General features: G+C 38.0%; 2 protein-coding genes across 2 annotated transcripts; one reads left to right on the forward strand and one right to left on the reverse strand.

The window, feature by feature from the left end:
- Window positions 1-1,303: 1,303 nt before the first annotated feature.
- On the reverse strand, window positions 1,304-8,917 carry bin2a (bridging integrator 2a). Its single transcript, XM_042004239.1, has 13 exons — window positions 8,756-8,917; window positions 4,812-4,918; window positions 4,640-4,720; window positions 4,397-4,451; window positions 4,215-4,309; window positions 3,950-4,045; window positions 3,696-3,803; window positions 3,529-3,614; window positions 3,360-3,435; window positions 3,199-3,281; window positions 2,338-2,914; window positions 2,158-2,233; window positions 1,304-2,045 (listed from the first exon to the last, which is right to left on the reverse strand). The coding sequence occupies exons 2-12, from the start codon at window positions 4,893-4,895 to the stop codon at window positions 2,180-2,182; spliced, it is 1,395 nt and encodes a 464-aa protein (XP_041860173.1). The 5' UTR covers window positions 4,896-4,918; window positions 8,756-8,917; the 3' UTR covers window positions 1,304-2,045; window positions 2,158-2,179.
- si:ch211-210c8.6 lies at window positions 7,657-10,262 on the forward strand. The gene is made up of 5 exons (XM_042004240.1): window positions 7,657-7,852; window positions 9,013-9,118; window positions 9,339-9,445; window positions 9,664-9,836; window positions 9,940-10,262. Exons 1-5 carry the CDS (start codon window positions 7,696-7,698, stop codon window positions 10,216-10,218), a joined length of 822 nt encoding a protein of 273 aa, XP_041860174.1. The 5' UTR covers window positions 7,657-7,695; the 3' UTR covers window positions 10,219-10,262.
- The last annotated feature ends 470 nt before the right edge of the window (window positions 10,263-10,732 follow it).

The following is a 10,732-nucleotide window of genomic DNA, read 5'->3' on the forward strand; positions in this document are numbered from 1 at the left end:
TGTGCAGTTATTTTGTATTTGCTATGAGAATCCCTTTTAAATTAAAAGCTGGTGCAAGCTTGAGAAGTTAAACAGGGGCCAGCAGCCATGACTCAACCTAAGGCAAGCAAAGATATCCGGTGTTACTGTTGAACAAGCATCCATGTTAACGGGCATCCTTCAGCTGGGAGCATCTGTGGCAGCTGTTGGAAAACCAAAGGAAGCAGTCCTGCTCAATGTCCCTCTTTTTTTATTAAGCTGTCCAACATGATGTTTGGTTGCATTGTTCACAGTCTCACATTAGAAATATACATTCACATTTAAATCCTTGCAGGTCAACGGGAGCTGCTGAGAGCCGGACGTCAGGTAGTAGTTATTAAACTTTGTCCACTTCATAAAATTACCAAACCTACCTGATGTAGTGGAGGCCTGTTCTGAATAAAAAGCCCAACCCAAAAATAATATTCAGATTAAATAAAAATATCTTACAAGTTTGTCAAGAAGAATTTGAACTCACACCAGAGTGGAAAAGCACAACATTAAGGATGATGCTAACTTAGTACACTACCATGACTTGAGGTATAACCTTCACAGGTACAACACCTGCAGAATAAAGCCAGCTGTGTTTCTGACCAGATACTTTTTAAGGCCATGATTATTACTTTTAATGGCAAACACTTTGAAATGAACTATTTTGAAGACGTTTGCAGGTAATTAATAACTGCTGGAGTGGGACTTTTATGAAGTTTGGTTTTCATTACCATTCGCATTGAGAATTTAGTCATTGTTTCTTGTAAAGCAACACCAGTCACATTCAGCATAGCATTTCCTTAAGGCCTCATGATCTCATGTTTCTTTGCTGAACTCTGTTATGTGCTTATAAACTTTGTAGAGATTCCCAAGCAGGCAAAAGGGTGTAACAGAGGCATATTCTGATGATCAGTTTCAAAATGTACTTCTCATTTTAAATGTCTGTAGTCACTGTATATACTTGTTCAGCATTTTAATGATTATCAGTTGTAAGTTTGACCTAATACTTACAACAAAAGATTTTGTCAGCCATAATCTGTGATTAATCTCTTGTAATCAGGTCATTCCCATCTGATTTAATTTCATCTTAGGAATGTTAGCGTCTGTTGTTTTTGCAGCGTTTACAACCCTTTTTTTAATGAAGCATGCTTTGCAGCAAAGAGTTGCTGCTTTACACGATGATGTAAAGCAGAATCAAGTCTGAGGATAAGTGAAATCTGGGTAAGTGAAGTCCCCTGTTTTTTGTTGTTTGTCTTTTTTTACCTTCATCTTGCTAAATTTCCTTTGGCAGAGAAGCAACTACACTCACACAACTTGAAATTAACTGCATTTTATTACTTAAAGTGTACACAATTCCTAATAATTCCCATGTATTTTAGCCTTGAATGTATTTATTGGTACAATAATTAGAATTAAACAGTCCATTCCTGTGACCTGAACCCAAAAATGATTTTTAAAAAATTGTTTTTTTTTAAGATTGCATAATGTTAAATTTGCAAACCTAATTTACAGATTTGCGAGTGGTACAGATCAGAGCAATTTACATTTAACTGAAGACTTGCCTCCAGAAGTAGTTTAAAAATGCAATAAAACAAAAGAAGAAAAGAAAAGTGAATACATGGAAACAACCACAAGTATTTAGTTTAGTAATTTGGTCAGTAGCGTGAGAGTGGAGTGTAGCTCAGCCCCCTTGAAACTTGGTCTTTAACACAGATCACCAACAAACAGCCATATTCTAGTCAGTCAGTATGTTTCTAACAATGTAAACCTTTACAGTGTTTTTTTATTTACTATTAAGCTTGTAATGATTTCAAAAAGCTCTAAGTTGTATTATTTTAAATGGAAAATTAGTGTCTAGCTTTTCCCAGAATGGCATATAAATCTGAATTTACTGGCAGATAAAGGAGAAACAGAACAGCAGCATTGTGTCAGTCATGCGACCACAGTTGGACTCATTAGCACGGCTGTCCTCACATTTTTTTGCTCTTGAGCAGCTGTCGTCTTCAGTCTCATCTTCGCTTTTCTGTGCTGGCATTCTGAGATTCATAAAAAAAATACAGAAAGGAAAAACTGTCAAATAGAAATATCCAACAAAGAAAGTAAAGAGATCATGAAATGTGACATAATGGATGCTTAAAAAACACAAACTTTTCATAAATGTGTGAAAGTTTTAAACCACTGTGCTTTTTGAGTCCTGGGATACTGCTTTCTCTGCAGGAGCATCCTAGACAGGACAGAAGACGGTTCAAGAGTTATGGCAGTGTGTGCACATACAACATAATGGTTGGCAGCAAGATGCCCCAGCTGTGTGATAATCAAATGACAAACCTTGTGAGGAATGCTCAGATCCTTAGAGTCAGAGTTTAACCCGCTGACGTTACCATTCTCCAGTCCATTTGCTTTAGGAGTGTCGAGGGTTTCATGGCAGTCATCCTCTTCTTCAATGTGCAGCACGCTGCTGTCCACTGCAGACAGCTGCAGGTCTAAGCTCTCTGATTCAAAGGAGTTGTTCAGTTCAGAGCTGCTCTCACTTGGTGGAGCTTTTTCACCATCTCCTTTATTATCTGACTCTTTCAAGCCTTTCTCCTCCTCAGCCTGACTGCTGTCTCCTCCAGGATTCAGCTCGTTTTTTGTTGTACCCACTTCCGCATCTTCTTGATTCTCAGTGTGGGATGGCGCCACATCCAGCTCCCTTGACTCAGATAGTGTGTTCTCCAAAGACACTGACTGTGGGGAGACTGCGCTTGTGCTGCTCTCTCTGGACAGAGTGCTATGACGAGATTTGTCTGAGGACCTGAAACTGTTCCGCTGCCTGATTCCAGGGCTGTAGTTCCTGTGAAACTCAGAAAAACTGGCTTTCCAGGCCTTTGGGGACATAAGAGTCCGTCTCTTCAAGGAGCCATACCTGAAATATTTAGCAAGATAGAAACACAAACTAATCACATAAGCACAGATCTGTGCTGTGGAGGTTTTCAAGTAACTGGGGAATGTCTTTAATCACAAAACAGAATTTAGCTACAAATAAAATCTTATTTATTTTTATTCTTTGAAGGATAGAAGTTAATTTAAAGCATGTTGTGTTCTGTGAACTTTGGTGACTCTTCAACTAAGAAGATTCAAAGGACAAACTGTTCCCTAAAATTGCTAAATTACCTCAAAATTTAAAGCTCAAAGGAAAAAAAAACTTACTTCTGCAGTCCCCTCACAGCAAACGTTTTGTCTGGATGCTGATCATGCAGCTCTTTTATCACACTCTGTAGATCCCCATTGAGCTAAAAGTGAAGACAGACGGTCAACAAAACCCAAACTTTTCCATTACAATGGATGTGCTGTGCAGAGAGAGAACATACCGAGCTCATTTCCTTGTAGAAGATGTCTCGTAAATTTGCCAGAGCAGAGAAAACAGCAATGTAGCATCCAATTCGACTGAAGTGGGGGAAAACATTAACACCTTATGAACAAAAAAACCCTGTAAATCACAAATGATCTGACAGGATTGAAGAAAATCTGCTTTCAGACCTGTCATAGAGAGCAGGGAGTTCCTCTTTCAGTTCATTGTTCATCCCCTCATAGACAGCTTTGGCCGCTTTCATCTCTTCCTTTGCCTGCAAAGAAAAAAAACGATTCATTTTAATTCATTATAACTAATTAAGGTAGGAAAACTTACTGATATAGAGATTAATAACCTTATTTATCTTGATGTCATCCCTCTTCTTTGCTGTCTGCAGTGCCTCCAGATGGTGAAGAGAACAGTCATAGTCCACCAGTTTTCTTCCTCTCTTTGCAACTTTCTCCTACAGTAAAAAAAAAAAAAAAAAGTTTTACGTATATGATCCGTGAATGTGTGTGCACCTTTTCTTAGTTTTGTGAGTTTGCTCTCAGGCTTTTAGTTTTGTCTGTATATTGACTTATGTTTGCTTTCATCCATCCATTGCCTTACCCTGACATCTGGGAATTGGCCCACATAAGACTCCATGGTGCGCACGGCTTGGTCTAAAAGCTTCACCTCATAGTCATTCCACAGTAGGTCCTCCCCCTTCATTAAAGGCCCAACATAAATATAGCATTAATTATGTATAATGAGAGGGAGAAATAAGGGTTTCTGTTCCCCTGGTGATGCTCTGGTTAAGATGTTTTTGCAGTAAAAATAAAATTTACCGTGTTAGAGCTGGGGTTTTTTTTTTTTCTTCTTCAGTACCACTAACCTCTACAATGGCTCCCAAATCTTCCTCCGCAGCCCAGTCACTCTCATAAGCATCGAACAGAGACTGAGAGAGGCGTCTTGAAGCTTCACGCATGTCTGAAAAGAGCAGAATCGTCTATTTGACACCTGCAGAGGGCACAAATCTACAGCTCTGCAGCATCTTCAAGATAAACAGTTTCTCACCTCTAACGGCATTAACGTAGTTCCTAAAGTCTTTGTACATTCGGTTCCCATCAGTCTGTAAATAGAAAAGAGGTTTATATAATTTACATTTCTTACTTAGATGATGTTTTATCTACTACATATAATAGATAAATCCTCCCAGAGTTTACAACTACAATAAAACAAGCTCAGCCAGAGAGTGAAAGTTAATTTCCACTTGTTCACTCCTAACTTCTTGTTTTCGTTTAGCAGGGGGATGATTACCAGTTGGTCATTAAACAGTAGGAGGCAATGCTCGAACTCATCATCTCTAGTCTCCATGGTCTTTCCCAGCTTTTGCAGAACCTGTAGAAAAAGCAGAGAAATTTTTAAATCTCAAGCATTTTTTTTCTTTCTTTTTCAGAAAACAAGAGTTTTCAGAAGACATGTTTTGTACCTTTTCTTTGCCTCTGCTCAGCTGTCTCTGGACTTTTTTTGCAAATTCACCAGAGGTGCCTTTTGAACTTGTGCTGTCTGCCATGTTTGGTCTTGTTCTGTTTCCTCCTGAGATTAAATGTGAAAAGAGAGAATTCTACATCACAATTATTTATGAAGCAAACACATTGTACCTGGGAGAAATTACAACATTTGGGATCAAATTATCATCATAGTCAAGGGAATACAGTGCTCTCCATTTTTATAACCTCCAGAGAATTGATCTATAAAATTATAATTGTATAACAATTATGATCCTGAGGGAGGTTTTTATCTTAGCTTAAGTTCAATATCAGATGAGACACAAGCTGAATGCAAGCTGTCAGTCTTTAACTCAGCTGGCCTCGGTTCAAATCCCAGCTTGGGACCCATTTGCTGCTTATGCCCCTCCTATTTCTAACTGGCCCACTTCCTGTCAAGCTACTGTTTAAATGAAGGCCACTAGAGCCCAAAATATTCCAAAAGAAAGAAAGAAAACACATGCCTATGGATCACAGCATGCTGTCTTTATATTTCTGTTGTTGCCACAACATGAAACATTAGTCAGATTACATCATCAGTAGTAATAATCCAACATGTTGCTCCAATATTAAACAACCAGAATCAGAACATTTAGAATTAAAAATACAAACTAAACGTGTGATCTTTACATTTAGGATTAATTTTATTTCACAACAGAAGAAATCAAATATATCTAATAACTTTTCTTGTCAGTTTTATTTAACTTGTTAATATCCAGCTTTACCTGTATTTTAGGCCTGAAACATAAAACAATGTAAAAAAAAATAAAATAAAAGTTGAATGGAGCATTTTAGGGTAAGTAATGAAGTTTAAAAATTTTATTTTAAACAAGTGATGTCACCATATTATTATGATTTTGTACAAGTGGAGGATCTCCAGTTTAAGATATGTGTAAAAAAAAAATCATACAAATGTTTGAGTAAAAAGTTTTTGAAATATTTTAAATTGTTTTCATGTTTCTCCTTCTACAATGCAGAATATCTTTAAACAATTCAAGCAACTATTAGGATCTTCAGTGTGTGAGGACTGAGGATGCAAGCCTACGTAATCAAAATCATTATCCATCATCAGCTCATATAACTTCATGGGAAAGGGATTATTGCAGAAAACCCTTTCACCTCTACAATACAGCTTCACAATCATAAATACCACTAAGGTCTTTAATGATACATGAAATATGTCCAGAGGTGGTGATGGCTTTTCTGTGCTACAAGGTATCTGGGACAGACCATCACACAGTGGAAGCATGTATAATGGTCAGACCGGCCAGTATTCCAGAAATGTATTATCTTTATTTTTTAGAAGAGAAAAAGAAAAGCTGTGATGATGGCATGGATGTGTATCACTGCCTTTAGTAAAACCTCATTTTCAGATTTGAGAGCAACATGCGTTTCCTGCAAGAACATATCTTCTCTGGGGACGTTCATGCATTTTTCAGCAGAACAAAGAATCACATTCTGCACATATTAACGAGGCATGGCTGAAAAAGAGTGAGCAAATACTGAGTTAAAGAAGAAAAAAAAGTTCTTGAAATGGAAAAGATGCTGTGACAACACCGTACTGTTATGTACCGTGATGCATTTTAGCAGAAAGTATGGAATAAAATAACTCCAGCTCTTCGTGGATTGGTGTCTTCATTACCATGATGTTTTTGAAAGTGTTGTGTGAAGGAATGACAGTAGCTCAAATTTGCTTCATTATAATATGATGTATGGTATTGCCTGGAGTTTATTATGTGATTGTGGTATGTATAATGACTATGATGATGGTAATTATCATTTGGATTTGGAGGGGTGGGATTTATTAAGCTTTGGCTTCTTTCTATTCCTTTTGAACAAGGGACATTTTGTTGTTATTTTTGTTTTTGTTTTTTCTTTTTTTTTCTTTTTCTCTTTTTTTGCCTTGTGTTCAAATAAACTGTCAAACTCCAAATAAAAGTGTCTACAGTCCAAACTTGTCTTTGAACATGGATGTGTAGGTTAACAAAGGATGCTAACAAAGCATTACATTTCTTTGTTTTAAAATGTCTGCAGTGGGATAAATGAAGCACACTCAAGAATCAGTGCATTAAAAAAAAAAGAAAATCAATTTTCCACACTCCCAGCTTTTTCTGATTTGAGGTTGTCTTTCTACTGTTACACACAGAGTAGCTTTTTTTGCAGGTACTTTTTTTATAGTAAAGTAATGCCAGTGATACTTCCATCTTTTTTTATTAGTTATTTATTAGTGTTACAGAACAAAACTGTCCCTTTGGTTTCAGCACAATAATCAATGAATCTATAAACAATGGAAAATTCTAATGCTTAAATAGAGTAAAAGTGTCACAAAATAGAGTTGTGAGGTTATTTCTATTGATTAATAGAGATTGTGAAATGTGTTGGATGTACTGATTATTAGCCATTTTTGTTGTAGTTTGTTGTATTTATGCCAGAGTCAAAAACAAATCCCCTTTGTTGAGAATGAAATGAACAAAAGTATTCTGAAATTCTAATTTGTCTGATCACTAAATTAAAATTGAAAGGACCATTTATGTGAACCATTAAAAAAAAAATAAACAAAAACAAAAAAGGTGGAGCATGCTAGTAAAAGTGTAAACTGTAATCGACTCAATCTTGACTTTAAGTTGTAGCTTCTCTCAAATGATTTTGTAATCTGATTACATCAACGTCCCAACGCATATTCCCTAATCACGTTCCTAGAGGCGCTGATCCTCTTATAACTACAATACCCATAATTCCCCGCGGAAACCTACTTCCCTCACGTTGTGTGAACTTTAGCTTTTAAACTTTTGGTTAATATTTCTTGGGTATCGGAGGAGTGGCTCCATGACCAACCCTCAGATTGCGGTGGTGCTCGCGGAGCTGCACGACATGATCATGGGAAGCACTCTGGCCAAGTGTGCCGCCACCGACCTGGCGATCCAGTGGGCAGGCTGGGCTCTGGCCGCAGCTTTCAAAACGGAGAAGTTTTATGATTTAGCAGGTAAAGTAAAATAACGCTTCATGTGCAACCAGTTGCGTCCCTGCGCTTGATTTGTTTTTGTAGCTTTGCTTATTATAAATTCATTTTGCGTGAAGTCGACTTGACTGAAAAGCAAATTAAAGAACAAAAACACGTTAACCGCGTTTAACTGTGTGATTTATGTAGATTTTTTTTTTCGTTGTATAATAGATGAAACGTAATCGTTACAAAACCTTTACAATAGCAAAGGGGTTTGTTGTGAAACAAGTCAGGAGGAAGAGCTCCTCCTTCCGCTTAAGAAGCTGGAGATCCAATCAGCGCGCGTGCCTGCAGGGCCGTACAGAAAAATCAAAAGGAGGCTTTTTTGTGGGCCCCAATCAGGAATGTTCATGCTGTACCACCTTGATTTCTGATAACAGAAGAAATACTAACACACCCTTACTGCAATCAATCTACTTTTTGCAGCCTTAAAAGCTAGGACACATCCATTTGATCAAGTTATAACAGGATTTCCTTTTAACCCTTGATTCAGATTTATCTTTTTTATTTTTCTTAAAAAATGTTCAACCTGATTCTTATTTTCCTCGTCTCATCTAGTATTCAACTAATACCTTTTGCATTTGGGACAAAAACTTTCCCAACATTTTATCAGATATATCTACAAATGAATCATCGCTTGATTCAAATAAATAAATAAATAAAAAAATAGGTACATTGATGCTTTCATTACCTTCATTTAAGAGTTTAGATTGACTTTAAATCAGATAATAGACATTAGCTGCAACTCAGAAACTAACAGTTAAAGTACACTACCAGTGAGGAAGTTACAGATATAAAATTAATCCAACTTGTCAGGATTTAGCTCGTCTAAACCTCAGTACAGTCCATTTGCAACCCAAGGTCTCGTAGAACAGCATGGCTTACCTGTTCACACCACTGGCAGACTTTTGTTGCTATTAATTTTTAATAATGTGTTAGTCCGACACTTCTGTACTCGTCCTCTTCTGGTTCTCCTCTCTGCTCAGTGCTCTTGTGTATTTTTACCCTTGAACTTTGGAACCAATTGTCTGCCGTATCCTGGGTAAAAGATTTATTGGGCACGCCTTAATGTGCAGCAAGTGGAGTCGTTTGCCATGCCTACGTCCCAACTGCCCTAAGTTTCCAGCTCTCTCTCTTTGCAGGATCTGGCACATTTATACTACTTGCACACCTGAGTTGTATCTGGGGTGGGGCCAGCCATACCCGTCAGAAGGTGCAGACCGGGTTGGTGACAGCATGGGGACTGAGGTAAGTCAGGAGGCATTGACCCTAAATGTTGTAATGGTTTACTAAAGCCCAGCTGAGGAATTAAGAGACTTCATGCTCCGTTATGTGTTTAGCTGAGCTATGGAGGGTCCTTGGAGAGGTCATAGAACTAATAAATGTAAAACTTTAAAGATAGGTCACTCAAGTTAATGAATAATACCTTGGTTAATGTGAATAGATGTTAACCATGTTCTCTCTGCAGGCTCGGGACATTCCTTTTCATGCGGATCTTGAAGGACGGTCACGATCGCAGATTCAACAATGTTAGAGACAGCCCAGGGACTTTCTTTGTATATTGGACTGTTCAAGGTACTTGGAAGTGATATTTACTCCTCCCTCCTTTTTCCTGCTCAGCACCACACTTGCAGGGAAAGATGTCCCTTATAAATCACTGTCTAGTTTCAAGCTCTTTATATTCATTTATTCGAAGCTGTAGCTTTTATTTACAGTAGCTTAAGTTAATTTATGTCATGGAATGATTAGTGCAAGGCTGGTTGAAAATGATTTTTTCCTCCTTTTTCTCTCAGCCGCATGGGTATTTATTACCCTCCTGCCCACCCTCATGCTAAACAGTGAGAGGCGTAATGTGCCTCTGGGGACGAGGGATTGCATTGGCTGGACAATTTGGGGCCTTGGCTTTGCTACTGAGGCCATTGCTGACCAGCAAAAGTGGAATTTCAAGCGTGACCCAGATAATGTGGTAATCTTTTCTCCCCTCTCATGCTGTATACCCCTAAACTGCATTGACACCTAAGTCTCAGAGTGTAGCAACTTGACTGCTGAATTTCTGTTTGGATTTCCAGGGGAAGTTCATCCAGAGTGGACTGTGGTCTTACAGCAGACATCCTAACTATTTTGGAGAGATCCTGCAGTGGTCAGGCCTCTGGCTCTCAGCCTCATCAGTGATGCAGGGTCCCCAGTACTTGAGTGTGGCATCACCTCTGTTCGTCTGGTTCCTGCTACGTTACGTCAGCGGTATCCCCATCCTGGAGAAGCAGGCCATGAAGAAGTGGGGATCTGATCCAGCCTTCCAGGACTACATCAAGAACACTCCTCTTCTCTGGCCATGGCCAAAATTGTGATATTTCTCATAAACTACAACACACATTAAAACTGTAAATGGGTTTAATTTTGTATACCATTGTAATTGGCTTTCTCAGTGTTTTTCAGTCTTCAGTCTTCCTTCAAATTTTTAACCTCTCAGATGTTAGAATCATGAACTGGGTGTGAACTGTCCTGGAACTGGTGGTTAGAAAGAAGAGTAAGTAAAAACTATGTCTAAAGGAAAAGTGTCATTTAACATGGGAGGCTGATCCACTTACATATACTTAATCCTGCTGTCTGTGCATATAATCATAATGATGTAAGACATGGCAATTGCTCTCATCCCCATTGCTTATGTGAACTCAATAAATTCTTGGGATTTCTCACCTGGGGAGCCCTTCAGATGAGAACATTTAAAAGAATCCAAAAGATCAGCTGCCTTTGATTTAGTATGTTTTATTAGATAAGACGAGGGACATTTAAATGTTACTGCAGAATCACTAAAAATTACTTTAAAAAATATAATAAATAAAGCAGACCTCTACAGGTTTT

Source organism: Melanotaenia boesemani, chromosome 13 (genome assembly GCF_017639745.1).
Source record: "Melanotaenia boesemani isolate fMelBoe1 chromosome 13, fMelBoe1.pri, whole genome shotgun sequence".
NCBI lineage: Eukaryota > Metazoa > Chordata > Actinopteri > Atheriniformes > Melanotaeniidae > Melanotaenia > Melanotaenia boesemani.